General features: G+C 40.0%; 1 protein-coding gene across 2 annotated transcripts in view; it reads right to left on the reverse strand.

The window, feature by feature from the left end:
* Positions 1 to 1,024: 1,024 nt before the first annotated feature.
* Ptprb (protein tyrosine phosphatase receptor type B) overlaps positions 1,025 to 25,401 on the reverse strand; it is a 116,747-nt gene continuing 92,370 nt past the window's right edge. For both annotated transcript variants that reach the window (XM_047549121.1, XM_047549122.1), the window contains 12 exons: positions 22,542 to 22,641; positions 21,612 to 21,695; positions 21,499 to 21,516; positions 21,297 to 21,378; positions 20,602 to 20,692; positions 19,828 to 19,904; positions 17,892 to 18,026; positions 16,453 to 16,575; positions 16,104 to 16,267; positions 13,257 to 13,392; positions 6,680 to 6,800; positions 1,025 to 3,541 (listed from right to left, as the gene is read on the reverse strand). In XM_047549121.1, the coding sequence (XP_047405077.1) occupies positions 3,519 to 3,541; positions 6,680 to 6,800; positions 13,257 to 13,392; positions 16,104 to 16,267; positions 16,453 to 16,575; positions 17,892 to 18,026; positions 19,828 to 19,904; positions 20,602 to 20,692; positions 21,297 to 21,378; positions 21,499 to 21,516; positions 21,612 to 21,695; positions 22,542 to 22,641 (1,154 nt within the window). In that variant the 3' untranslated portion in view covers positions 1,025 to 3,518. The remainder of the gene's footprint in view (positions 3,542 to 6,679; positions 6,801 to 13,256; positions 13,393 to 16,103; positions 16,268 to 16,452; positions 16,576 to 17,891; positions 18,027 to 19,827; positions 19,905 to 20,601; positions 20,693 to 21,296; positions 21,379 to 21,498; positions 21,517 to 21,611; positions 21,696 to 22,541; positions 22,642 to 25,401) is intronic.

Raw genomic sequence — 25,401 nt, forward strand, 5'->3', positions numbered from 1 at the left:
AGAAAGGGCTGAGAACTTGCTCACTGCCATTTGGAGGAGGACCACTCTTCCCTTCTGCACTCCATCCTGACTGATCAATTACCACAAACCAGCAGTTCATCACCTATTCATGTCACTAGGTCAGTTTTGGTCTGGTCCACGTGTGTGAACTGATATCCCAAAGTACCCAAGAGCTGGGGCTCAGATGTTACCATTCGCTGTTGGGCAGATCTGGTAGCTTTAGGATTTCGATCTCAAGGAATTCCCAGACAGCTAAGTGAATGAGAATTTAATATATGGTGGATAATTTTGTTATAGAGGATGAGGAGAGTATTTAATATAAGAAACCGAATCCGTAGGCACCAAGGCAGGAGAATTGGAGTGTGAAGTGTAATACGTGGATCATATTTTTGTATTGCTGGACATCTGCTAGGTGGCTTCATATTATTTTTTCATGTCACTTTTGGGCTTTCTTCCAAGAGGTAATAACAAAATTAAAGACCCTCCCAAATAAAATGAATCCCAAACTGTCTGTGTGCTGCAGCATTTCAGTATTTGAAAATGAGATCATGATCATCTCTTCTATAACATGGAGCCTATAAAATTATATCAGTGGGTATAAGGCGTTAAGAAGAATCGAAGCTAAAATCACATTCAACTGGTAAAACAAACATATTCAACAGGGAGAGGAGATAAGCAGTGGGGTCTGGAGGGGTGAAAGGGATGGGAAATTATTAGGACCAATGTGTGCAAGCCCAGACAGGGAGGCAAATCTCCGAAAAACCTGACTCAAGAGTTGAAAAATTGGCTGCTTTCCAGAGAAAGACTGAATGATAATACAAAATTGATTTAATGAGAAGAGATTAAAGGAGTTAATTATAAGGAACTTGGATAAATAATGATTAAGATGCAAGACAGGACTCTCCCAAGATTTGATAGCTCCAAACTACTTAGAAGCCTTGATGATTAAAGTGTACCCCACAGGTGCACAGACAGGATGCCCACCAAGACAGGAAACGGGGTGTTTGCTGAGCCCAACCACATGATGCAATTAAATGGAAATATATCCAATTGAGCTGAACATCGAGGAAGTCTTTTTTTTTTTCTTCTCTTAAATTTAATGAATAGATCAACTATATTATGTATTTAGTCTTCCTGGGAGCAAGAGGGAATAGTGTAATATTTGTTGCTAAGGAGATTTAAAATTAGGCGAAGAGCAGGAATCAATATTTCCTGGATTCGACTAAAAAAAGAGTACAGTTTCCCCTCCTCATTTTCATTTCTGTAATTCTGGTTCCACCTCAGATGTTGCCAGGTATGTGAGTGCTATTTGCCATTACAGATGTGTAGGTTGTTAAGGGCTGTGACTCTTGGGTTGTGCACTGTCAATTGCTGTCACTTGATCCAGTGGTTGCTACAGAAGCAGCCTCCACACTTGCCAGAGAGAGACTTGTGAAAGGTGACTCCTGCCCTAGACTGGCTCAGTAATCTCAGTCCCTCGCCTAGCCCCTCTTTTAAATTCAACTGAAAACGGTGACAATAACCCTAACTTTATTATTACCATGTGTTCTCTGAATGTGCGTAGAAATGTAGATTCTGGAAGAGTTTGCAGGTCCTTACTGAAAGTTTTCTGAATGAGTGAAAAGTCAAAACTGAATTTATCTCTCTAGGAATCCATGTGCTTTGCACAGAATAATCTTAGTTTAAAATTGTTTTGTTTTCCTCTTGTTTTTCTTTTTAGTGTACATAAAATGATTTCTTAATCGAGATTGAACGTCCTAAGTCACTGGCCTCTGTTTTCCACATCTGCCACACTTAATACATATGTTGTTCCTTTTCTAGAGTAGCCACTTAGTTTCCTGACACCGAATCAGAGCCTAATGCTGTCATTTCACAAGGGCACAAAGAAGCTATGAAAACTTTGAATTCTTTTATTACTATTCACATTCATCCTTGTGATGTGCCCCTCTATTTTGATAAATTTCACCCCAGAAAAACTTCCAAGTTGGGTGTAGAGTTATATCGATATAAATATTTTAGGTAAAATATGAATTGTTATATTACTTATGAGAATTTATGTTAGGTAGCAAGATACTTTGACCAAAAAACAGTATTCTTTCTGCAAATGAACTGGTCACAAATATGACCTCTAGTTAAAGGCAAACATCTCCAACTTGTTTTGTCAGGTAGCCATAAGAATTCTATATAAATGCTATTCTGATATTTCCCAGAAAGGCTCTTAGAACTGAACCTTGATAAAGGCAATGCCCACTAACTTACTCACTGAAATATGTTGTAGCCAAAATAAGGCATAAAGATGGAGGATAAACTTGGTAAAGTACGTATTGTCTTTTCTATTAAATGCAGCTTTAGGTGACTACTTGAAATTTTGACTCCATTGACCTACTATAAAATCTTTTGGAAAACTTTAAGAGCCACTGCATTTCTGTGTTTTCTGCTGTTTGCTTTTTAATTAGCTATATAGGATGTTTACAGATGTTTCTAGGAAAATGTTGGTATTAGATCCTTTGGCCAAGAGCTTCACCTGCCACCATATTCTTTTAATGGGAAAAACCAAGCATGACCTCTCCAGGAAAGCAGACCACTGGAAATAAGACAAGGACTGGTGTGTGTCCAGGAGCCAGCACGACAGCCCAGGTGTGCATGTGCAGGTTCCACGCTGTGAATGCAGCAAAATAACCTCTAATCACTGTGGATGGAGCTCCTGTGTTTTGTTTCCATTCAGGGCTAGAGTTGGCATTCTTCTTAACAGGAATTCCCTTTACCATGCAGCCTGGGCCTCTACTGTAAGTCACAAGGCCCCTGAGCTGGCCACCTGGGCTTGAATCCCTGGCAGGAGCAAGAGCAGAGAGCAGCTCATTTAGACACAATGACAAAGCTCAGCTTTGCTGCTATCTGATGCTTTCCCCCCTCCTTCTAATACTTTTTCTTTCTTTTCTTCATGCTTATGATCAGTGCATACTAAGCATGCACTCTACATGTTACTCCCCCAGCCCTAAACCTTATTTGACTTTTATTTCTCCTAATAATATCTGAATCATATGTGGACCTCAAGATTCAGGGGACAGCAAAGCAGCCAATCTAGTCATGCTATCCACGCTCTCTAGTCTGCTCTTTATCCTGTCCAGTGAATATTAAGACAGGTAAGAAACACAGCCCAAGGGGTTTTTCTCTGCAAACACATCCATGTATATTTTACCAGTAATCCTGCCATACAGGTTGAATTAGTTTATGTAGAACAAGCCATGAACACTTTTGGGTGAAAAAATAGTATTATATAAAGCTTAATATTAAACATTATGAAAAAATACATATTTACAGGAAAAACTACAAAATACAACTATGTACAATAATATCTGTTACCTTTAAATTACATAAATTCTTTAACATTCTCCAGATTAATAAATTATACATAGTATTGACAGAAATAGCTGGCACCTCTGCAGGGCAAGAAGCAAATTAAAAAAAAAAAATCACACAGTGAAAAATTTTTATCCAGGAGATCTTCGGGTACATTCTTAATGCCTTGAATAGACTGCATCTGAAAGGAAGGACAAGGTGATTAGAGACTACAGCAGGCATGTCACTGTTGTTCTGTTTGTGAAAATTACAAATGGGGAGACTAGTGGAAATGACTAACGCTCAATATGGTTCAGGATGAGAATGGCTAGCTCTCTTCATTTAGAAACAGATTATCAGATTTGGAAGGGGTTAGTGATGTTAGTCCATCCCCTATGGCTTTACATATAGAGTTACTGGCTCAGAGAGGGAGAGTAACTCACTCAGGGTCACCCAGTTTGTTAATGCTAGGTCTTTCTGGAACTAGGATCTAAATCCTAGCTTTCAAGATGGTGGTGATCTTTTTCTATCCCATAGTTAGTTTCTTTTAGGCATGCCCAAGACTGCTTTAAAAAAGACTCTCAAAAAAAAAAAAAAAAATCAAAGACAAAGGAACCTCTAAGATCTACCAGAGCTTCCTCCATAATTTAGTATACAGATAAATTAGGGGGTAATTATTCATAATACAAAAGATTATCTGATTTACAAAGACTCCTCTAAATAGTAAGTCTCTATTTGTGCTTTACAGATTATTAACTATTTAACACATAGGCTAGGTTGGTTGGAATAGCGGGTACAGAGAAATAAATAAAAGAAACATCAAGACATTAAGAGACATTGCCAATTGAAGGTCATTTAGAAATGGAGATAAGACAGGTCTGAAATAATGTTTGTCAAGGGAACATTATCAGAGTTTAGGTAGCTATCAGTCCTCCTGGCAAGGAGAAACAGATCTAACTAATTTACTGTATGCTCACATTGAAATCAGTCTATGTGATAACTTAGGTCATTATTAATGATGGCCCAGAGTAGGACAAGGCACAAAGACCACTCTTTTAGCGATTAATCATTGTTTGAACAAAGAGGTACTTATAATTTTTTTCTTCTAAATGTTTTATTTGAAAGTGTTACATGCTTGTTCTAGAAAATACACAAATAGAAGAAAACAAAATCACATATTTTTCTAATGTCCAGAGAAATTTATTTTACTCCTGTATTTTCTCCTGATCTTGTCCTTCATGCTTTGTTTTTGTGTGTTTTACATTCTGCTTCTCTTACTTAACTTATGCCATGGTTTAGATACAGTGGTCACCAAAAAAGGTTCAAGTCCTGGAAGCTTGGTCCCCAGGTTAATGGTACTGAAAGGTGTGGGGCCTTTAAAAGTGGGATCTAGTGGGTGACAGGTCCTGACTGCCCTGGTGAAGGAATTACCGCTAGTCTTGCAGGAGTGGCTTAGTTCCTGGAAGAGTAGGCTCTTACAGGCTTGGATCCTCCCCAGTGTCTTGTTCCCTTTCTCACCATATAACATCTTTCACCGTCATGTGTCCTAACACTAGGTGATGACATCGCCATGTCGCGATGCACCCATGGAACCTCACCAGAGACCGAATACATAAAGTCTGTCTACTCTTGGACATTTAGTCTCTAAAATTGGGAGCAAAGTAAAAATATTTTCTCTTTTTTTCCCTTTTTTCCTTCCTTTCCTTTCTTCCTTTTTTTTTTTTTTTTTTTGGTGCTGTGGTGTGAAGCCTTGATGCACTCTAATGCTGAGCTACCTCCCTGGCCCAAACTTCTTTTCTTTTTAAAGTACACAGTCTCAGATATTTTGCTATAGCAACACAAAATGGACAAAGGCAACTTATTTGTAAGAATGTCCATATTATTATAATATACTAAAAATTATCATTTTTAAGCTAGGTGTAGTGGTATGTGCCTATAGTCATAGCTACTCAGGAGGCTGAAAAAAGAGGATTGAGTCCAAGAGTTGGAAGTCAGTTGGGCAATGTAGTGAGATTTCATCTAAATATATATATTTCATCTAAATATATATAAATTCTTGCCTTTTCTTTTTCTTTTGCAGTGCTGGACATCAAACCAAGGGCCTCACCCATACCAGGCAAGTGTGGGTGATCCCACACTAAGCTATGATCCAAGACCTTTTTTTTTTTTTTTGATATTGAGTATTGAACCCAGAGATACTTTATACCCCAGCTGCAACCCTGGCCCCTTTAAACTTTGTTTTGAGACAGGGTCTCAATAAGTTGTCAAGGTTGGCCTCAAACTTGCCATTTTCCGGCCTCAGCTTCCCAAGTAATCTGGATAGCAGCATCACCACCAGGCCAAGCCCAAGCCTGCATTCGTAATGCCTGTGTCCTACTCTACTAAGTGATATACCATGGTGTACTCAGTCCTTGCTGTGGTTTGAATATGGCTTTTACCACCAAGGTTCCATTGTGATTGAAGGGAGTGGTCTGCAGAGTGGCAGTGTTAGGAAGCACTGTGGTAGAACTTTTGGGAGGTGGGGCCTATGGGGAGGTCCTTAGATCATCAGAGTGTGCCCTTGGGAGGCAGTTCTCAGGGGACTCCTTGGTGGTTCTTTTGAGAAGGTTGTTATAGTTGCCTGAGGTGGCCCCACCATGCTCTCTCACCTCCTAGTTTAAGATGTGACAGTTTGCTCTTGTCATGCATTCCTGCAACTGCTATCCACCATTTACCACAAGGTCTTACCCAGAACTGAGCCAATGGAAGCACCCTCCCCTTGAGCCTCCCAAAATATGAGCTAACTAACCCTTTCTCTTTATAAAGTTAGCTGCCTCAGGTATTTCATTGTGGTAATGCAAAGCTAACGAATGCAGTCCTTTGTTAAACAGTGTTTTTCACTCAAGCTTTTAACTGTGAAAAGATTTATGCATAAAGTTTTTTTTCAATTCAGGGTGGCAGGAAAAGTACTGAGTTACAAAATAAGAACATATAAAGGACTCTGATTACTTGATTGCCAAATTCTTCTCCAAATGATTTTACAATTTGAACTCTCAACTGTGATTTCAATGCATCCTTCTCTAGGGTGAGGCTTATTGCTCGGAAAAAAAAAAATGTTAAGCTGAGTCCTTAATAAAGGGCATCCTGGGCTAGGGAGACAGAAATACTTTGTGGAATTGCTGCTCAAATGTAGGAATCCCCTCCTTACTCTGCCTCTTTCCCTGTTGCTATTCTTTTTGGGTACTTTCTGGGTAAAAGAAGAACTGGATGGTGCATGCTGGAGGAGTTTTAAGTTATTAATAATTTCCAGATTGGCTAAATTTTAAAAAATGAACTTTAAAGTTAATGAATAGGATCCTACCTCTGTGATACTCTGGATTCACATTTTCGTAGATGGGAAACAAGGGGTTTTCTTGTTCACTCCGCAGCTTCCTTGCTCTGAGGACATCTCTTACACACTGATGTAGATATATGTATTGACACTACGGAAAAGCAGAAAACACATCAGAGGGCCTGTTCTCAAGTGTAAGAAAGGGGAGAGGCTGTCGTGAAACACTGACAGTGATAGGGTTCTGTATAGTTAGCAAATCTTTTGATCGTCGCTCTGGTACATAAAAGAGTGAATGACTTTTTTTTTAACCACTGAAAAGAGAAGAATGGTAATGGACAGGGGGTGTTTATTCATTCCTTTTATATGGTGCATATCTATACAGCATGTATTGTGAATACCTAGAACTAGGTCTGGAACAAAGTAAATTCTTTGCAAATTAAATAGATGAATGAATGCCAAACACTAAGTTATATACTCTTCATAAGTTATCTCCTTTCACGATTTCAACATCCTTATGAAGTAGATATAATTGTCAATATAAACGGAGATTGGGAAGTTCATTAACTTCTCTAAGGTCACACAGCTAAGAAATGGAGCCCTAGGATTGGATCCAGGGCGTATGGCTTCCAACTTCATGTTTTCACTACACTGATTTTCTTATGAGAAGATAATTTTACAGCATCTTTCTTCTGTTTTGTTTCCCTCGTTTTGCAGATAGAGTGAGAAAAAGGAGGTATGTACAATCAACCACAATTCTTTGAGTGCAAGGTCAGTCTCTAGTCCCGCTCTGTTCAATCAGCATCTGAGTCTGCCTTATGGAGGAATCTCAAAGATGCTGGCTGGCTGCAGAGAATTCCAGAGGGTTACATAGTGAGAAGGACCCACCTGTCAGTTATGTGGGAAGTAACTACTTTAGAAATATAAACAAATATAGAAAAGTCAGTGCTTTGGATCCTGAAGATACCTCAAAGATTTTCACTGATACCAGTATCTTAGCCACAGGCAGCCGATTTGTGCAATGGGTCCCTTCCTTACCAACAACCATGCTCTCTGATAAGGGAGAGGTTGTCTGTGTGGGTTCTGTGCTTGGCCTGGGGCTCCCCTTAATGACGTAATGATTGCTCAGAATCCAGGGAGTGAGAGGGTAGGAGAGCACATGGAGGAGACTGGGCACTGAGCCTCTACCAGGCCTCTGCTGAACCATGAGGCCTCTCGGCCTCTCTGTTTCTCCACCTAGAAAACAAGGAGTCTAAGGTCTCTCCCACAGATAACATCATTTTTTTTTTTTTTTTTTTTCTGTTCAAGGGTATAAGACTTAGTTTTGACATCAGTTATGTGGATGTTGAAAAATACACCTGGGTCCCATGTTTAAAGCAATCAGTATAGTCAACAGTACTTAAAAGATCTGAGACACAAAATAGGGCTAAAAATTCTTCTCGCACAATCTTTCAACGTGGACCAGTACTTATTTTTGTGGATTGGCTTTGGAATGGATTAGGCTTTGTCCCTTATTAGAAGCCAGTCTGGGACTCTTCTCAAGGGACTTTAGAAGTTAGGTCTGGAATAATCAATACCTTATGACATATTGGAAAACCAAATCAATCGTAAGTGAGGCTTGCACTAATATTAATAACTATTCTTTGCCTTTTTGCTCACAGATCATACTTATTTTTATGACTATTTTATGCTACCTTGACCTTGAAAAGTTAGGGAGAGAACTATTTTGATTTTAATTGTTGTTGGTACAGAACAAACTTTTTACCATTTTAAAATTATAGACTGACATCTCTCAGTGTGACTTTTACACAAAGAATAATCCCTATTTTTAATTCTGCTGGGAGAGTAAATTATTTTGGGACCTGAGAGCTAAACTGTGAATGAACTCTATTATATCTATGCCATGGCCTATTAATAAATTCTCCAACAATGGTCCACTGTGGGCTTTGAAACTAGTTAACATTCATTTATTTGCCTTGTCTTAAATATAAATTCTTCTTTTCCCAATAGAGTGTTCCTTTGGAAATGATTACTATAGAAAGTGTCAGATTTTTAATGTGTTTCTCATTTTATTCTTAATGAAAAGTAAAAAAATTCTAATAGATGAACCTCAAATCATGAAAAATTATGTCATGTTAATTGGCAAAGCACTGATGTGGTGTTAATGTATTCAGTTCCATTCAATTTTACCAATATTTGTAGTATGAGATAGTATTTATAGTATTATATGTCTGACCTTTCATGGTCTCTGAGCGCATAGTTGAGAAGAAGGGTAGACATGTGAACAAATACCTAGAATATTATAAACATAAAATAGAATTGTCTGAAAACTTTCATATAGAAGAGGAAGTCTTTGAATTCACTTTTGGGGAAGGAAAGTATTGGGCTAGAGAGAAAAGGTAACATTAATAAGAATTTGAACCAAGTAGGCCATTCCAAGTGATAGAAATAACATGAAAGCACACATATATTCTGGAAACATTGAGAATTCCAATGTGGGAAAGCTGTAGATTACACGGGTCATGCAAACCTCCAGGACAGTTCCCAAGTGGGACCTGGGATCTTTAGTCCTACAACATTCCTACCTTTTTTTCCTTATGAGAAGCTGATGTGACTGAGTCTATGACCATCACCTACTGTTCTTTATCAAGTTACTGCTCTATCTCAGTATCTCTCTGAGTCAGGCTGTGAATATGCCCCAAGGCAGGTTGAAAGGAGCAACCTCCCTGTCTAATGACTCCCTGTCTAAATCCTTTCTGACTGATATATTCATCAAAAATTGTGACAACCTGCATTCCTACATCCCAAATTTCCAGTAAGAAGAAAGCTGAGGTTAACTATCACCATGGACCCAAAAAAATAACATGAGGGCTCAGAATGTCCTTTCTCCTTTGTGGAACAGTTGCTCACTCATGGATTAAATCCTTCTGTAACCATACCAATTTCCAAGGAAGTCAGCCCAGTTTGGGGGCCAGTGATTCAAAGACTATAGAAATGTTCAACTTTTGCAGAGATTTAAAGCAAGACAGGCAATATTGGATATTGCTGGAATTTTGTTTGACCTGGAAAAAAGGTAGAAAGAAAATTTCTATCTTACTGCAATGTTTATTTCATCATGATGGAAAGAAACAAAGTTCATTCTGGCCCAGGGAGGAAAAACTTCCTTAATTTTAGCAGAACTTAAAATAGATGGTTAGACATGAAGCTGGAGAAGTAAGCCGGGGCCAGGTTATGAAGTTTGTATCTAAGGATAAGAATTTTAACTTCAATTTATAAGCAATGGGAACTTCTTAAGATTTTTTTACACAGAGAGCTGACAAGGTCCACTAGGGAACTTTGACAGGGGTAGTGGTAATGAAGAGTTGTTTGGGGAGAAGCTGGAGGCAGGAGACCCACCTGGAGGTAAGGGGCCACCACAAAAGGCCCATCCAGAGTTAACAAAGGGTTGAGCAAGGGTGGCAGTAGGGGAGGGACTGGAACAAAGAGAAAGATCTTGGGTGGAACTGACAGGACTTCCTGACTGTCTGGATATGGGAACTGGAGGAAAAGAAGTCCGTTCCCTGGTTTTGGCAGACACATGGGTGGCAGCACTATTAATGGCAGTCTGAAGGTACAAGAGCAGGAATGCTGCTCTATTGTTTCTGTTGTTGTTTTTAAGGGAAGATAATGAGTTCGGTATTAGCAGTTTGAGTTTGAGATGACTGTAGGACCTCCAGGTGGAACTGTCTGTCAGGCAGGTCCTTAGGTAAATGCCAGGGAAGGAGAATTACATTCGGGAGACAGGAGCACGTGCATGGTTCTTTAAGCCTCAGAAGTGAAGGACATCACAAAGAATGAAGATTGAGAGAAACAGAGCCAAGCTTTGAGGACAGAACCTTGAGGAAGCCAACAGTGAGAAGGCAAGTTGAGAAGCAAAGACACAAAATCATCAGAGGTGAGAGAAGAGAACCAGGAAAGGAAGGCATTGTTTCCAAGGAGGAGGAACTTTGGCACAGTGCAGTGACCTCTGCTCTGAAAATCAGCCCTGGCATTTATAACAGAGTTCCTGCTTTTTGCCAAAATGCAGCTCCAACATTTTGGACAAATGCATGGGAGTTATACATGGCCCAAGAAGTCTTCCTAGTTACTACTAGGAAGCCTGAAAACACACACACACACACACACACACACACACACACACACACACATCGTCTCAGACTACTTAAAATGTAAAACACGATAGCCTCTTTCCCCCCAAATTACAAGTTAATTATGGTCAGTGTGTAAGCAACAATAAACTAATAATGAAATATTGATGCTGACTTTTTAGCAAACCAATTGTGGGATATTTGCTCACTCATTGAATGGATTTTTATAAAAAAGATGACAGAGTAGGAAAACAAGTTCCTACCCTCTTGGATCATGTGGTCTTGAGAAAAACACTGAATGATAACAAATATGACACAGGAGGATATAATTTTGCAACTCTAATGAAATAGAGCCAGATAGTGATCACAAGTGGCTGCTAGAGTCATTAAGCAAAAGGTTAAGAGAGAACCTGATGATAGATGGCTCAGCCATGCCCCAGGAAGGCACTGTTGGTGCTGACAGCAAGGCACAGGTCACATGGGGCAACCACAAGTGTTCACACTACCCTCGAAGCACTGGATCTAACAACCAGCTGATGAAAACCCCAAGGAACAGATGCATTACCCCACGAAGAAGCAACCAGTCACATCCAGAATGTGGGAAATCTACGAAACAAACGAACTGGTTTCCTGACAGATAAATGGCATGGAAAAGACATGGGAGGGAGGATTACCACAGATTAAAAGAGATTTTTAAAGATATCACAACCAAATAAAATACGTGGATTTTATTTGGATTCTAATGAAAACCAGTGACAGTTATTATTTTTTTTTGCAAGAAATACTTTTCTAAAAAATACTTAGGGACATTTTAGTGTTGATTGAGTTTTAGATGATATTTAGGAATTAATTATAGTTAAAATCGTTAGGTATAATAAATGCAGTGGTAGTTGTAATATGATAAGCAGAATTTGCTTTAAAGTATTTTAAAGGGGACATGTGGTAGTTGAACACTGTATACAAGACATAGATGAGAAAGTAACAGAATACTGAGAACTGTAGAAGCTTGGGGTTTGGGCACATGAAAGCTCACACTATTTTCCTTGTTTAACATACATTATTTTTTTCAGTGCTGGGGTTCCAACCCAGTGCCTTGAGCATGCTAAGCAAGTGTTCTACTTGATTATCTATTTCCCCAGTCCCCACTTTTGTGTATTTTTGAACAATATCATGATAAAATATTCAAGATATGGTGGATGGATTTTTATAATGAAAGTACTCCATCCTGGACATCAGATCGGGGAAGTGGGTGCTGCCTGCAGGAGGCAATAATGTCAGTGTTTTGCCAAATAGCTACATAATGAGAGTTCTGCTGGACATTAAAATATGCTTCATAGAAAAGAATTCAGGGGCTGGGGTTGTGGTTCAGTGGTAGAGCACCCACCTAGCATGTGTGAAGCCCTGGGTTCTATCCTTAGCACCACACAAAAATAAAATAAAGGTATTGTGTCTGCCTACAACTAAAAACAGAATATTAAAAAAAAAAAAGAATTCAGGGGACACAGTGGTTTTGGGAGTGATGGGCTAATGAAGCCCATAGTGAACATCTGCTGCAGGCTGCCCCTGTTTTGTTAAGCATTGCGGTCTGTGTAGTGTCCATGTTTACTGTGATTTAAGAGGGGGAGATGGCAGCATGTAGATAGAACTTTTTATCCATGGGAATCTTTTTTTTTTTTTTAAGTGAATTTTTGAGTTACTTGAGGAAAAATTGGGAAACTCAAGAGTAAGAGAACCTGAGCCCAGGAAGTTGCTTATGTAGGGGAAACACATGCTTGGTGTATAGGGGGGCAAAGAGCTGACTCTGAGGCTGTGGCTTGATACTCAAGGGCTGAGGATTTTCTAGAACAGGGTCCAAGTCAGCATGGTCACCTCATAGATATGGGCTTTGTGCAGAAAAGCCCTTTAGACTCTGGACCTCAATTTTCTAGGGTGGAAATGGAATATAATACCTCTTTTACTTGGTATTATGAAAATTTAATGGGATAAACATATTCAAAAGTAATCTGCAAATGTCAAAATGCTTACATATAGAAGCATTTAGCAAGGTACATAGAGTCCCTTGGTGTCTCCAGAGCTGCAGGTGCAGGGGAACCAGTCGGGTAGGTGGGGTAAAGAAGAAATTGGAATCTTATTCCTCTTTACTAAAGTTCCTATGCTTATACCAGCCTATCATAAAATGAGTTCCAAGATGGGTTGTCCCCCTGTATATAATGCACTATTAAAAAAAAAAACCATCTTTCTTCCTACCCACTTAAATTAATTATTTCCTGGGCTGAGCAACCATCTCAGTAAAGATAAGGGCATACATTATCCTCAAAGACATTGAGATTTCTTTCAAAAGAACAAGTCCTAGAAAATGTCTATGTTCAGTTCTCTTTCTCTTCCTCATGTGTCATAGTTATTTCCCCTCATCAGATGGAAGCCCTGGATATTTTTTGAGACAGGGGAAGGGTGCGCCATGTCCTTCAGCCTATAACTCTTACCTCCGTCTGGACCATGTGAACCCTGTGAAGTCTTAGGTCATGCACTGCTCCATAAATGTCCACAGAATCTTTGGAATCTAACTGCTGAAGGATTCGGTCCAAGGCAATAAAGGTTCCAGTTCTACCCACACCAGCACTAGAAGAGATATGAAAGAAGATTGAGCCTTTTTATTGAATTGGCTTTTCAAGATTGTACCCAGAGACTATGGCATGACCTTTCTTTTTCTCTTTCAAGTCATGGGAGAATACAGGAATGTTCTTTCTCTCAGAAACATAACCTAGAGTCCTGGCATCTACCTCTTTTCCCTTCCTCCTCCGCCATCCCCCACACCATCAAAGGTAAGTACCGTCATGCACTTGGTGTGTATCATGTTCATGTGTGTTTTTATACTTTTCCTACATACAGGTAGATCCATAAATAATATATTTTATGTCTCAAAAATTTTACTAAAATGCTGACACATTTTATGAATTCTTTGTCAATTTTTCTACTCAATACTGTTTTGAGATTTGTCCATGTTGCTATATATAGATCTAATTTTGTTTAATCAGTCTCTAAGAATTCATCAGCCACTGCTGATCCATTTCCTATAGATCATTTTTAGTTTTTCTCTATCAAAAAGTGTGTTGCAATGAACATCATTACGCACACAGGTGGCGACTAATCAAGGGTTGATGCTAGAAGTTCTCTGTTGATGCCAGCAGTTCTCTGCTGGGTTGGTTACAGGGTATTGGCACTTGGAATTTTGCCAGCGACTGCCAAACTGTACCCCAAATTGGTTGTTTAATCTGAAGATTTTTGATGCTGTGCAAGTTGCTGATACCAAGATTAAACCATCCTCATCAACCCAGACAAAATTAGAGTTTTGAAGGGATGATGGGGAGAACTCATGCCTGCCCATTAATGATATGTTCTTTTTTTTTTTTTTTAATTTTTAGTTGTAGATGGATACAAAACCTTTATTTTGTTTATTTAGTTTTTTTCTGTGTGGTACTGGGGATTGAGCCCAGTGCCTCATGCTTGGTAGGCAAGCACTCTACAACTGAGCCACAACCCCAGCCCAATAATATGTTCTTTCTCAATAACTTTCCAATGTCCCACAAGAATTTCCTTCTTGTCCACATGCACCTGATGCTTTGTCCACCTTGTAGGTATGCACCCATTTCTGTAACAAAGTTTATCTTTCACATTCTTTAAGCCTGCAGTAATTCAGATAAGATGTTCTGGACAGGACACTTGTCCAGTAATGGAACTTGTACCAAATGTTGATATCAACTCTTGCCTCTGGTCCAAGACCAGTGACCTTTGTGTCCAAGAAGCATATATAAATCTCTCTCTCTTTCCTTAAAATCTTTTGCATACTTCAACCTCTTGGAATACACCCATCGTTCGCTATGCTACATTTCCCACTGTAATGTTGTGCTGTTCCCAGACAATGATTATTATTCTTTGGAGAATTTCCCTCTGGTCATTATGTAGGTTGACAATCAGATAAATAAGAACAGTTCTCCAGTGGTCCTGGGTGAAATGCCTGTCATTCTTTGGAAAGCAGGAAGTCCTTGAGTGCCTCACATTCCCATTAAAAGTGTTGGCATTCCAATGATAGATAAACTCAGGGCTCCTGGGGTGTTGTGCTGATTGGGAGAAAATTAGTGCACTTGACATTTCTCTTACTGTAGCAATTCCCCGCTCTTTATTTATTAGTGCCATTCAGTTAGGGCTATCAAAGTGTTGCTGCAAACATTAATTAGCTAAACATCAGGCTCCCAGAGAGTGAGAGAGAAAGAGAGGGGGAGAGTGAGAGAGAGAGAGAGAGAGAGAGAGAGTGAGAGAGAGAGAGAGAGAGAGAGAGAGAGCGCTTGTTAAATTGATTTTATGGACAGACTGTATGAAGCAAAGAGAAGTTAAAGTGGACAGAAATTGAAGAGCAAAATTGGGTCTGCAGATGGCAAGTGCTACGCTGGGGCTGGAATGTTTGTGTCCCCTCCACAAATCATGTTGAAGCCTAATCCTCAGTGCAATATTAAGAGATGGGGCTGTTAGCAGGTGTTTAGAACCTGAGGGCTCCACCCTTATAGATGAGATTTGTGTCTTATAAAAGGACTGCAGGACACTACCTAGGTCTTTTTGCCTTTCTGTTCCTTCCTGTGAGGACAAAGCCATCCTCCCCTCTGGAGGACACAACAGGAAGGTGCTGTCTTGGAAGCAGAGACTGAACCCTCTAAAGATACTCAACCTGTCAGCGCCTTGCTCTTGGACTTCCCGCCCTCCAGAACTTGACAAGTAAATTTCTATTGTTTATAAGTTATTCAGTCTGTGGTGGTTTTTTTGTAGCAGCATTGACAAATACATGCTAGCAGACAGGGATGAAGCCTAGAACAGGGCTCCTGAAGGATGGGTGAGGCTTGTACAGGTGGAGGAGAGAGAGAAAGCCACTCCAAGGAGTGAGGATGGCAGGAGGCAAGGATAAGTATGCATAGTCGCATTCCAGCTGGAGTGGGAGGGGACTTGTGGAGAACTTGGAAGGTGAGCTGGGCCTTGGGAAATCACTTAAGGATTTTGCATTTCATACAGTAGGAAAAAGAACAAGAGGGACAGAGAAGGATGGAAAGTGAGGGGGAGAGAGGTGGGAGGTGAAGAAAATGGAAAAGGAGAAGTCAGTGAAGGAGAATGAGGTTGGAGACTGGAAGGAAGAAGGAGGTAAGAAATCCTCCAGGGGCTGGATAGGCTGGTTGGCTCGGACAAACTTCCACCCACCACATTCCCCACGTTTGCGCCTTTTTTCAGACTTTGGGGCACAGTCCTCCTAGGGATGCCATTTTACTGTCTCCTCGGTTGTCACGTACCTGCAGTGCACCACGGTGGGCCCTGCACCAGGAGTCCTGTTGATGTAGTCCCTGACAGTTCTCACAAACTGGATCAAGGACTGGGTGGTTTCTGGGACTCCATGGTCTGGCCACACTGTGTAGTGAAAGTGACGGATGAGTCTGTTTGCATCAAGCTGCTCCTCCTGTGAGAGCAGAGAGCAGGATAATAAGAGGAGTGACCCACTGCAAACTCAAATTTGACAACGGTGCCACGTGAGAATTTGAATGGGCTGAAATTACAGCTAGAGAGGAACCAGCAAAAGTAAGAGTCACAGATCTCCATCTTTCCAAGGAGGGTGATTGAATGAAGTGAAGCAAACTAACATACGCTGCATATCTTAAACTCCCTGATGGTCCACTCGGGCAGCACCGACTCTGAGAGCATCTGCAGGATGAGGTCCCCATAGTAGAGGGAGTCCTGATCTGCTGGCCAGTAATGGTCACACTTTACCTAGAAGATGACAAGACAGAAAAAAAAAAAAAAAATGAGTTGGGAAACAGCTCCTGTGTGAACATGGACTTTCCTCTAAGTGCTTTCCTGAGTTAGGAATCCAGGATCTAAAACAATCAGAGCAATTAACCTGCTCAAGGTCGGTGCTCAGCTGGTCTGCTCCAAGGGACGAGCAGACATTGCATAAGGCGCTCCCCACTCCACCTGGATTCCTTCACCTCTCCAGCATAGTGTTTTGTGGCTCGAGGTTTTTTTTGTAATTATTATTGATTTCTTCAGCATTCCAGTCCCACTAGCAGATAAACCAGGACTTACAATTTATTTATTGCTCTTTTTGAAGAATGATTCAGTCAAGCAGAGGAAGGCATTGTCTTCCTGGCCCTGTTTTGTTCATATTTTTATCACTTTTCTAGAGTAGGCCATGTGCCAAGAGATCTCTGAGAAGTCAGAATGGTTAGCGAAGCTTGTCTTTTCATGTGCAAATAAAGGAGGGGACTGTGGACACTTATATATTTATTTTTGCATTTTGCTTTGGAGCATTTATACATTTATTTGTAAATGGATGTTTTTTAAGTTATGTGTATTTGTTAGAACTATGTACTTGTGTATGTAGACATGTATATCGAATACTGTGTGCATAGCTTTTATTCTAGTAATTATGGTGTAAAGAGAATACATTTTTATGTTTTATATACGACGAACATATTTATATGGTTATGAACATATTTCTAGTTGCCCCATCAATACATATAGTTAATATGTGTCTCTATATTTATCAAACAAAGCTAGTTTTACATGTCTCACTCCAGCATGAATGACCTAAGAGACATTTGGAAACCCAACATATATTTATTGAGTACTTCAAATGTAATTTCTCTTATAATCCTGAAAGTAACCATATAAAAGAGAGGATTTTAATTGCTCTACAAGAGGTTTGCATGATTTGTCCAGATAATTTTTGCTTCACCTCTGCTCTTGAGAGCAGGGATAGGTCCCTTGACTCTGGTGGGCTCTCTTATCTGGCTGCTCTGAAGGATGGAGCAGATGAGGCCAGGCACTCTTTCTGAGTCATGGCCATTCTGACAATTCCAGTCCTCACATGGAAAAGCTTTGACTGAAACTTCAAACCCAGAACAAGAATTAGGGAGCACCTGGAATTCCTGTTAGAGTCTTTTATACCTGAGTGGCTTCATTAACTAAGGACATTCTCAAGCAGCTCTACTTGGTTTCATGGGGTACAGCTTTGGATTGAGGGAGTGAATTCTATCTGGATGGTGAAAAGCAAAGGTGGGAAGTCAGGAGGGCTATTCACTCACCCTGCCCTTCTCCACGCACTGAGTCACCATGACAATGTTGTGAACGTTCTGTTCCCACGCCATTTTCCAGAAGTCATCCTTGGTGCCAGGAAGTGGTCCCTGAGTAGCAATGTATTCTCTTCTGAAGTTGTTGCCCTGCAGATGAATTTACAATATGGAGAGCTGGAAACAATGGACCTCTTCAGAACTGTAAACAAAGAGTTAGCTCTGCAGATCAGATGATCTGGAGGTCTCTGCCAGGCGCCTGACTTGAGAAAAAGATACTTACACAAGTGTCAAGGCTTGAAAGCAGGAAGGACAAAGGCCAGAACATTGAACTATTGTTAAGAGCTAAACTTCCCTTAATCAGGCTGGGTCTATTCTAAAAGGCAATTGGAGGACTCAGGCAGTGATCTAGAAAACACTTCACCTCAATTATGTGATTGCGTGTGTATTGTGTGTAAACTGTTTGAGGGACTTACTTTTTGTCATTTGGGATAATCGATAATATAATAATTTGATGTCAAGAAATGGAAGCTTGTGTGTATGTGTGTGTGTGTGTGTGTGTGTGTGTCCCTGGGTCACGGAACCCAGGGCACTCTACCATTGAGCTAGATACCCAGCACTTTTTATTTTTATTTTGAGACATGTTCTCTCTAAATTGCTTAGGCTGACCTCAAACTTGCCATTCTCTTGCCTCAGCCTCCTGAGTTGCTGGGATGACAGCGTGCGTCACTGCTCCCAGCTATGCAGGAGAAACCACTGTTTGTTGGAGTGCCACCATACAGTGTGCAGTGGGTCAGGACTTCCACAGATACTATTTAATACTTACCATAATTCTATGGGCTAGGATCTTTGTACTCACTCAACCTGCACTCCAGCAATGCAGAATTACCTGTAAATCTTCGTCGAAGCTGCTTTCTCTCCTCATCTAGATGCAGAGTCTCCATGTTAGGTCACCTCTGCCACTGGGAACCCCACTTACCCAAACTCTTCTTCTCATCTGACTATGTATCCTTAGCATGGTGCCTCTCCCACTGAGTTTCCTTTCTCTTTCTCTTCACTGGGTGATATTCTCCTCCTCAATGATCTGTGGCAACCTCTACCTTCTAGCTACTCAGAGAGTGGACCTCAGGCTACCAGTCATGGAATCACACAGGGGCTTGTTAGAGAGGCGGAATCCCAGGCCCCACCTCTGTGCTGCTGGCTGACTGCCTTTTAACAAGACCCCTGGATGATGCTGATGTGTGGTAATGTTGGAGAAGCACAGCTCTAAGTTTCTCCTGCCACTGCCTTGTAGTTTCCTGTTCTGACAGTTCCTTTAGGGCCAGGATCTCGTCTTATCCTGTCCTGGTACACAGTTCAGTGTTTGATCTATGGTTAGCACTTAATTAATTGGTGTTTACTGAGTGAATGAATGATTGTTTAAAGTAAATATTATTACCCTAAGTGTGCAGAAAAGGAAATGGCCGTGACACAGGTCACAGAGCCAGCGAGGGATAGAAGTGGGATTCAACTTTGACCCTTAAAACTTCTTCCACTGCAGTGTGCTAATGTGGGAAGTTGGCAAAATACTAGCTAGAATCACAGTCCAAAGGTTTGACACAACCTTGGAGATATGTCTGTGGTTTTCAAAAATTCAAATAACAAGGTTGACTTCCCTAGTGAAGCAGCACTGGAGGTGCATCTTCCAGGAATCTTGTCAAAAGGGCAGCAGAGAAAACAACCATTGGAAATGTATCCTGGGCTGATGGTCATCCCATGTTACTATGGTCATTGTGAAAAATGGGGCTCAGAGTGATGGAATTGAATTGCTTGCATTTTATGGCAATCAGACATGGTCTTCTACAAACCTACAAATGTTCCAGACCTGAGAGCAGAGGGAACATGCAAGAGGAGAGGCATTTCCAGTGTAGCTACCTGTCAAAGTTTCATCCCAGGCCCAGGGGCTACTTACTGGGACATAGCTGGCATTGATGTAGTCGGAGCATGGGTCATCATCTACGTTGGACAGCTTCACTCTTGAGGCATCATCTGGAAGGAAGTTTGTTGAGAGATTTGTTGCTGTGTGTTGGGGTGGATTTTTTGTTTATGTGGTGTATGGTATTTGATGTCTCTTATCTCTGATCCCTACAACAGCCATAAGGGAAGTGTTTTTATCTCCAGTTTACTGCTGAAGTGATAATTAATTAGCCCCAAGTTGCACAGGTGGCACATAAACAATCAGGCACAGGAGACAATGTGAAGTTCCAACTGTATCTTCCTTTGTAATGCTAATGACACTGGCCTAGTGGAGTGGCCCACTCCCTTTCACTGATGGAGTAAATACAATCCAGAAAGACTATCTTCTTCTGCTCCTTTGCCTAGTGGGGTAAGGATATATATATTTAAAATTATAAACTAGAGATTTTGTTAAGAAAACCTAAGTCACCTTGATGTCAGAGCCCTGCTGTTAACCCCATTGCTGTTCTCAGCCACCAAAGAGAAATAGCAGGTCCACACAGGGAAATGACAGAAGCAGAAGAGTCCTCTCAGAGCCAGAATTTAAGATGGTCATTATCCTTCTGGAGAGAAGTGCAGTAACATACAAGTCCTTCCTTATTAAAGTCATCTAGAGCCTGAGATCCTCCATATCCAGCTCTACCATATTTCTTTAGCCCTCTTTTATTCTTGGAAAAGAGCAGAAATGGCTAGAGGAAGACAGTGTTACAAATTTCAACACAAAACTTACAGGGCAATATATTGTTGTATCGATTTTTCCCTCTATTTTCTGGCAAGAGTGCAATATCACATGACTGGTTTCGGCCCACGTCTTTTAAGTCCTATTAGGTCAAAAAATAAGTTTAAAAGTGAAAAATATGAACTAGAATAAGGCAAATTACACAGACTTTGAGATACATAATAATATCAAACCACATACACTAGTACAGTAGTTACTGCTTGTGAAATGCCTACTATTCCACACGTACTAGCTCTGATCCCTTCCACAGCCCCAGATGGGAATGTTCTTATCACCATCCTACAGATGAGGCTTAGACAGGATAACTAATGTACTCTGGGTCACGCCAGCGGCAAAACTGGAGATCAAATCCAAAGCCTGGGCACTTCTTGCCAAACCATGTTGTTTTCCAGTCAAGCAAATGGCCAGACTGGATAATGGATGGTTTTAGGTTTGCATTCGACATTTGTCAATCCTTTCTTACCATCTGATCCTGGTAGGACTTGGTTTGCTGTGCTATTCTGGAGCTCTGAGATTAGGTGGTTTATTGTGCAAGGAATGGTTTCAAGCACAAAAACACTCAGCTGAGACCCTAAGCATCATTGTCACTCCCGAGTCCAATCAGCCTCTGATTCCACAGTAAAGGTCAGAAGGGAAATTCTGCTAAGAACCAGGGGTGTTAAGGCTTCACTGCACCTGAGTAGTACCTCATATTCCTTGGATAGAAGGTAGTTGGAGTCAGCCTGCAGCTTCATGAAATGTCCTTCAAACTGATTTACTTTTATGGGACTGTAGTGAAAAATGAAACAAAAGGAAAAGAAAATTACTGAAGGCAAGGGGAAATGCCATAACCAAACTGCATTGTATTTCAAGAGCAGATAATAGAGTAATTAATGTGTTCGCTCTTACCAAGAAGTTTTCCGGTTACTGTGAAGAAGCCAAAAGAAGAAAGACCTTGTTAGCAAATCTCACACAGAACCATTTTTCAATAAATTAAATGAAAAAAAATATGTGGCACTTACCCTTTCTGGCCCAGATTCAAGTGAACTGATAATGGTCTATCCCTACGAATGCTCAGGCGGGCAGAGGGCCTTTCTCGACCATGGCTGAAATGTAAGGCAGAGGATTTTTATTCTGATCATCATACTTGGTTTGAACAATATTTTTTCCATTTTTGGTAAGGCTGTCTATGTTTGTGCAAATGTGGATTTTTCAGTATTCATGTATCTTGCACTCAGCCAACATCTCTTTGAGGGAGGAACAGGGGAGGAACATTAAAAAGTGGATCTTTCTCACTTAGAAACAGATCCCTATAATAACTGAAGATCTCTGCCTCCTGGTTTTTGGCGACGGGTCATAATCACTTCCCACACTCTCAATAAAACTTTTCTTAAAAAAAAAAAAAAAAATTCCCAAACCAGTAAACCTCAGATGCCAGACAACTATAAGAGAGCACATTGTGCCATATTAAAAAAAAACCACTAACAGAAGAGGACCATGGGGCCACATGCTATTTTCTTCTTTTGGATTTCTTCTTAAATTAGGATGACAGATACAAGCCATGAAATGGTGATGTCAACCAGATTTTTCAGGATATTTCAGAAAAGCACTTGGGCATGCAATTGGCAAACATCTCTGTCTTCATGAGGACATGAACCAACAACAAAAATTTTTATTTCCTGTATAAAAGGAGTTATTTCATATTTAAATACGGCTACTGGTGACCTCTCAGTTATTGGTAAGGACCAAATTCATCAATGGTACATGGGGTTCATTGAAGGGGGATGAAAAGGGAGTTATGGTTTTATGTTGTGACTTTTGTTTCCACTGAGAAAACAATGGAGATTTAACCTAGGGAAATTATTTTTCCTTCTTACTTTTTAAGCTAAAGGGCTTTTTCAGCTACATCTCTAACGTTGTGGGCCCTGTCACCAAAGGGACCTTTGACTCACCTCGTTTTCCGTCTGCAGATGAAGAAGGCAATGAGAGCCACCAACATGCCAATTAAAAACAGGCCAGCACTCACACCTTCGATGACTCCAAACAAGGGCTCTGCAGCAATACGGGTGGGAAGAACAAAGCCAGGTGGGAAAATTAGTGGAAGAGAACCAATAAAGAGCGACTGAGACTGTATCTCCCAGGGAATGTTATCGAAAGTACAATTCGAATATGCAACTGAGAAGGTGAAATGGAAGAAATGTTGGCTACTATCCTGTCCCAGGCAGGCCAGCTAAGGGAAGAGTTCATTAACTTTTGAAGTTAATGATACATAGTTTATAAAGAAATTTTGGACTTTGTATATGAAGCTTGGAGCACCTGAGATAAAAGCCACATGTTTGTCAACCAGATAAAGATGCTATTTTATTTAAAAGTAGGTTTTTTTTTTCTTTCAAGACAGGGTCTCTCTATGTTGCCAGTCTGACCTTGAACTTTTGGGTTCAAACAATTTTCTTGCCTTCGCCTCCTGAGTAGCTGGTACTACAGGCATGTACCCCTGACCCAGTTTGACTTTCTTTCTTTCTTCCTCCCCAACCCCCAGTGCTGGGGTTTGAACATAAGGTTTTTGAATGCTAGACCAATGCTCTACCACTGAGTTTCATTCTCAACCCTATGTTTTTAACAGTTTTATTGAAATATAATTCATAACCAAATAATTCACTCATTTAAACTGTACTATTCAATAGTTTTTAGTAGTCATAGAGTTTTGAAAACATCACCATAACCAACTTCATGACATAATTTTTATCACCCCCAAAAGAAAACCCCACATCTATCAGCAGTTGTTCCCCATTCCTCTTTCCCAGGCCCTGGCAACCACTAATCTACTTTCATGCCTATGGATTGGCCTATAAAATGTATTTATATACATTTTATATAAATTGAATCATAAATGTGTGGCCTTTTGTGAGTGGCTTCTTTCACTTAGCATAATGTGTTCAGGATTCTTCCAAATATATCAATATTTCATTCCTTTCAATGACTGAACAATATTCCCATCATATGGCTATATCATATTTTGTTTATTCATCTACTGATGGACATTTGAGTTGTTTCCACTTTTGTATCATTATGGATGGTGCTGATATGAACATCCATGAATGAGTTTTTGGGTGGACATGTTTTCATTTCTCTAGGGTGTATACTTAGAATTTGCTGGATCATGTGGTAATTATGTTAAACATTTTGAGAAACTATAAAACTGACTTATAAAGCAGTTACACTATTTTTTTTTTGGCAGGGGGGACTGTTGTTATTTTTTGTGGGTCCAGGGTTTCCCACACACTAGGCAAACTCTCTGTTAAAGAGATACATCCTCAGCTCACAGCTACATATGCCATTTTACATTCCGACAAGAAACGTTTGAGGGTTCCAATTCTCTATATCCTCACTATTGTCTATTTGATTATTTCCATTCCAGTGATTATGAAGTGGTGTCTTATTGTGGCTTTGATTTGGATTTCTCTAACGACTAATAGTGTTAAATGTTTTTTCATATACTTATTGGCGTTTTGTACACCTTTGTGCAAATTTCTACTCAACTCCTTTGCACATGTTTAAGTTGTGCTGTCTCTTTATTAATGAGTTATAGGGTAAGGGTTCTTTGTGTATTCTGAATACTCAACCCTTATCAGGTATATGATTTGCAAATATTTTCTCCATTTCATGGGTTGTCTTTTCACTAGTTTGGTGGTGTTCTTTCAAGCATGAAAGCCTTTAATTGTGATTAACTCCAATACATCTACTTTTTCTTTTGTAGCTTTGCTGTTAAATCTGAGAACTAATTTCTTAACTCAGGGTCACAAAAATTTACATCTATGTTTTCTTTTAAATGTGTTAATGTTTGTCTCTCACATTTAGGTCTATAGAGTAGCCCATTTTTGGAGTTACATTTTAAGACCTTGGATTTATTATTTCATGTTGTTTTTCAATATTCATTAAATAACACGATAATCTTTCTTTTACTGTGTTTAATATCTTATTTTGAATGTATGTGTAGTATATTCCTTTACTGGATTACATAAAGTTTCTGTTGTCTAAAAATATTTCAAATAGGAAAGAATTGTGTTTACAGAGTCCTGACTTAACATCAAATTATAAGTGAATACATCAAAATCCTCTTAGCTGGGTTTGAGCCTTCTTTGGTCTGAAAAGTGGAAGATTATCCCTGCCTTTGGCATAGATAGATAGGAAGGTTTGTGGGGTGAGCCACTGTTTGTGATGCCGCAGGGGAGACTCTTTCAGTTCTAAAGAACTTCCCTAGACCAAGAGACCAGCACAGTAGCACACGGGCCACCCACAGGAAAGCTGGGACAGACGATGATGTCAAGGAACAAAGTGATGAAAGAGATGCTATTCTCAGCGTGATGGAAATACAGAGACAGTGCAGTGCAGAGGCTGCGTGCTCAGGCGGAAAGGGCCGGAAGCACAGCTGCGCCATCTTGGGCAAGTTATAGATCCTCAAGTCTTCACCTTTAAAATGGGAATGATAATAGCAATGAATTCTAAAGGTTGTAGAGAAGATCAGATGAGTTATTCTACGTGAAATGCTTAACACTGTAGCTGCACAGAGGAGTTAGCCGCTATTATTACTATTATTACTAGCCACTATTATTACTCAGACTTTTCCATGAACACACTAAAGAAGTTTCTTTCATAAATTTATGTAAAGCCTTTTAAATTAACATTTTTACTTTTATTATTATTTCATGGTGCTTGGAATTAAATCCAGGGCCTCATGCATGCTAAGCAAGCATTCTACCATGAAGTTACATCCCCAGCCTACAACAGTACTTGTTTGAGATATTTGTCATT

This window comes from Sciurus carolinensis, chromosome 4, assembly GCF_902686445.1.
Source record: "Sciurus carolinensis chromosome 4, mSciCar1.2, whole genome shotgun sequence".
Lineage (NCBI taxonomy): Eukaryota > Metazoa > Chordata > Mammalia > Rodentia > Sciuridae > Sciurus > Sciurus carolinensis.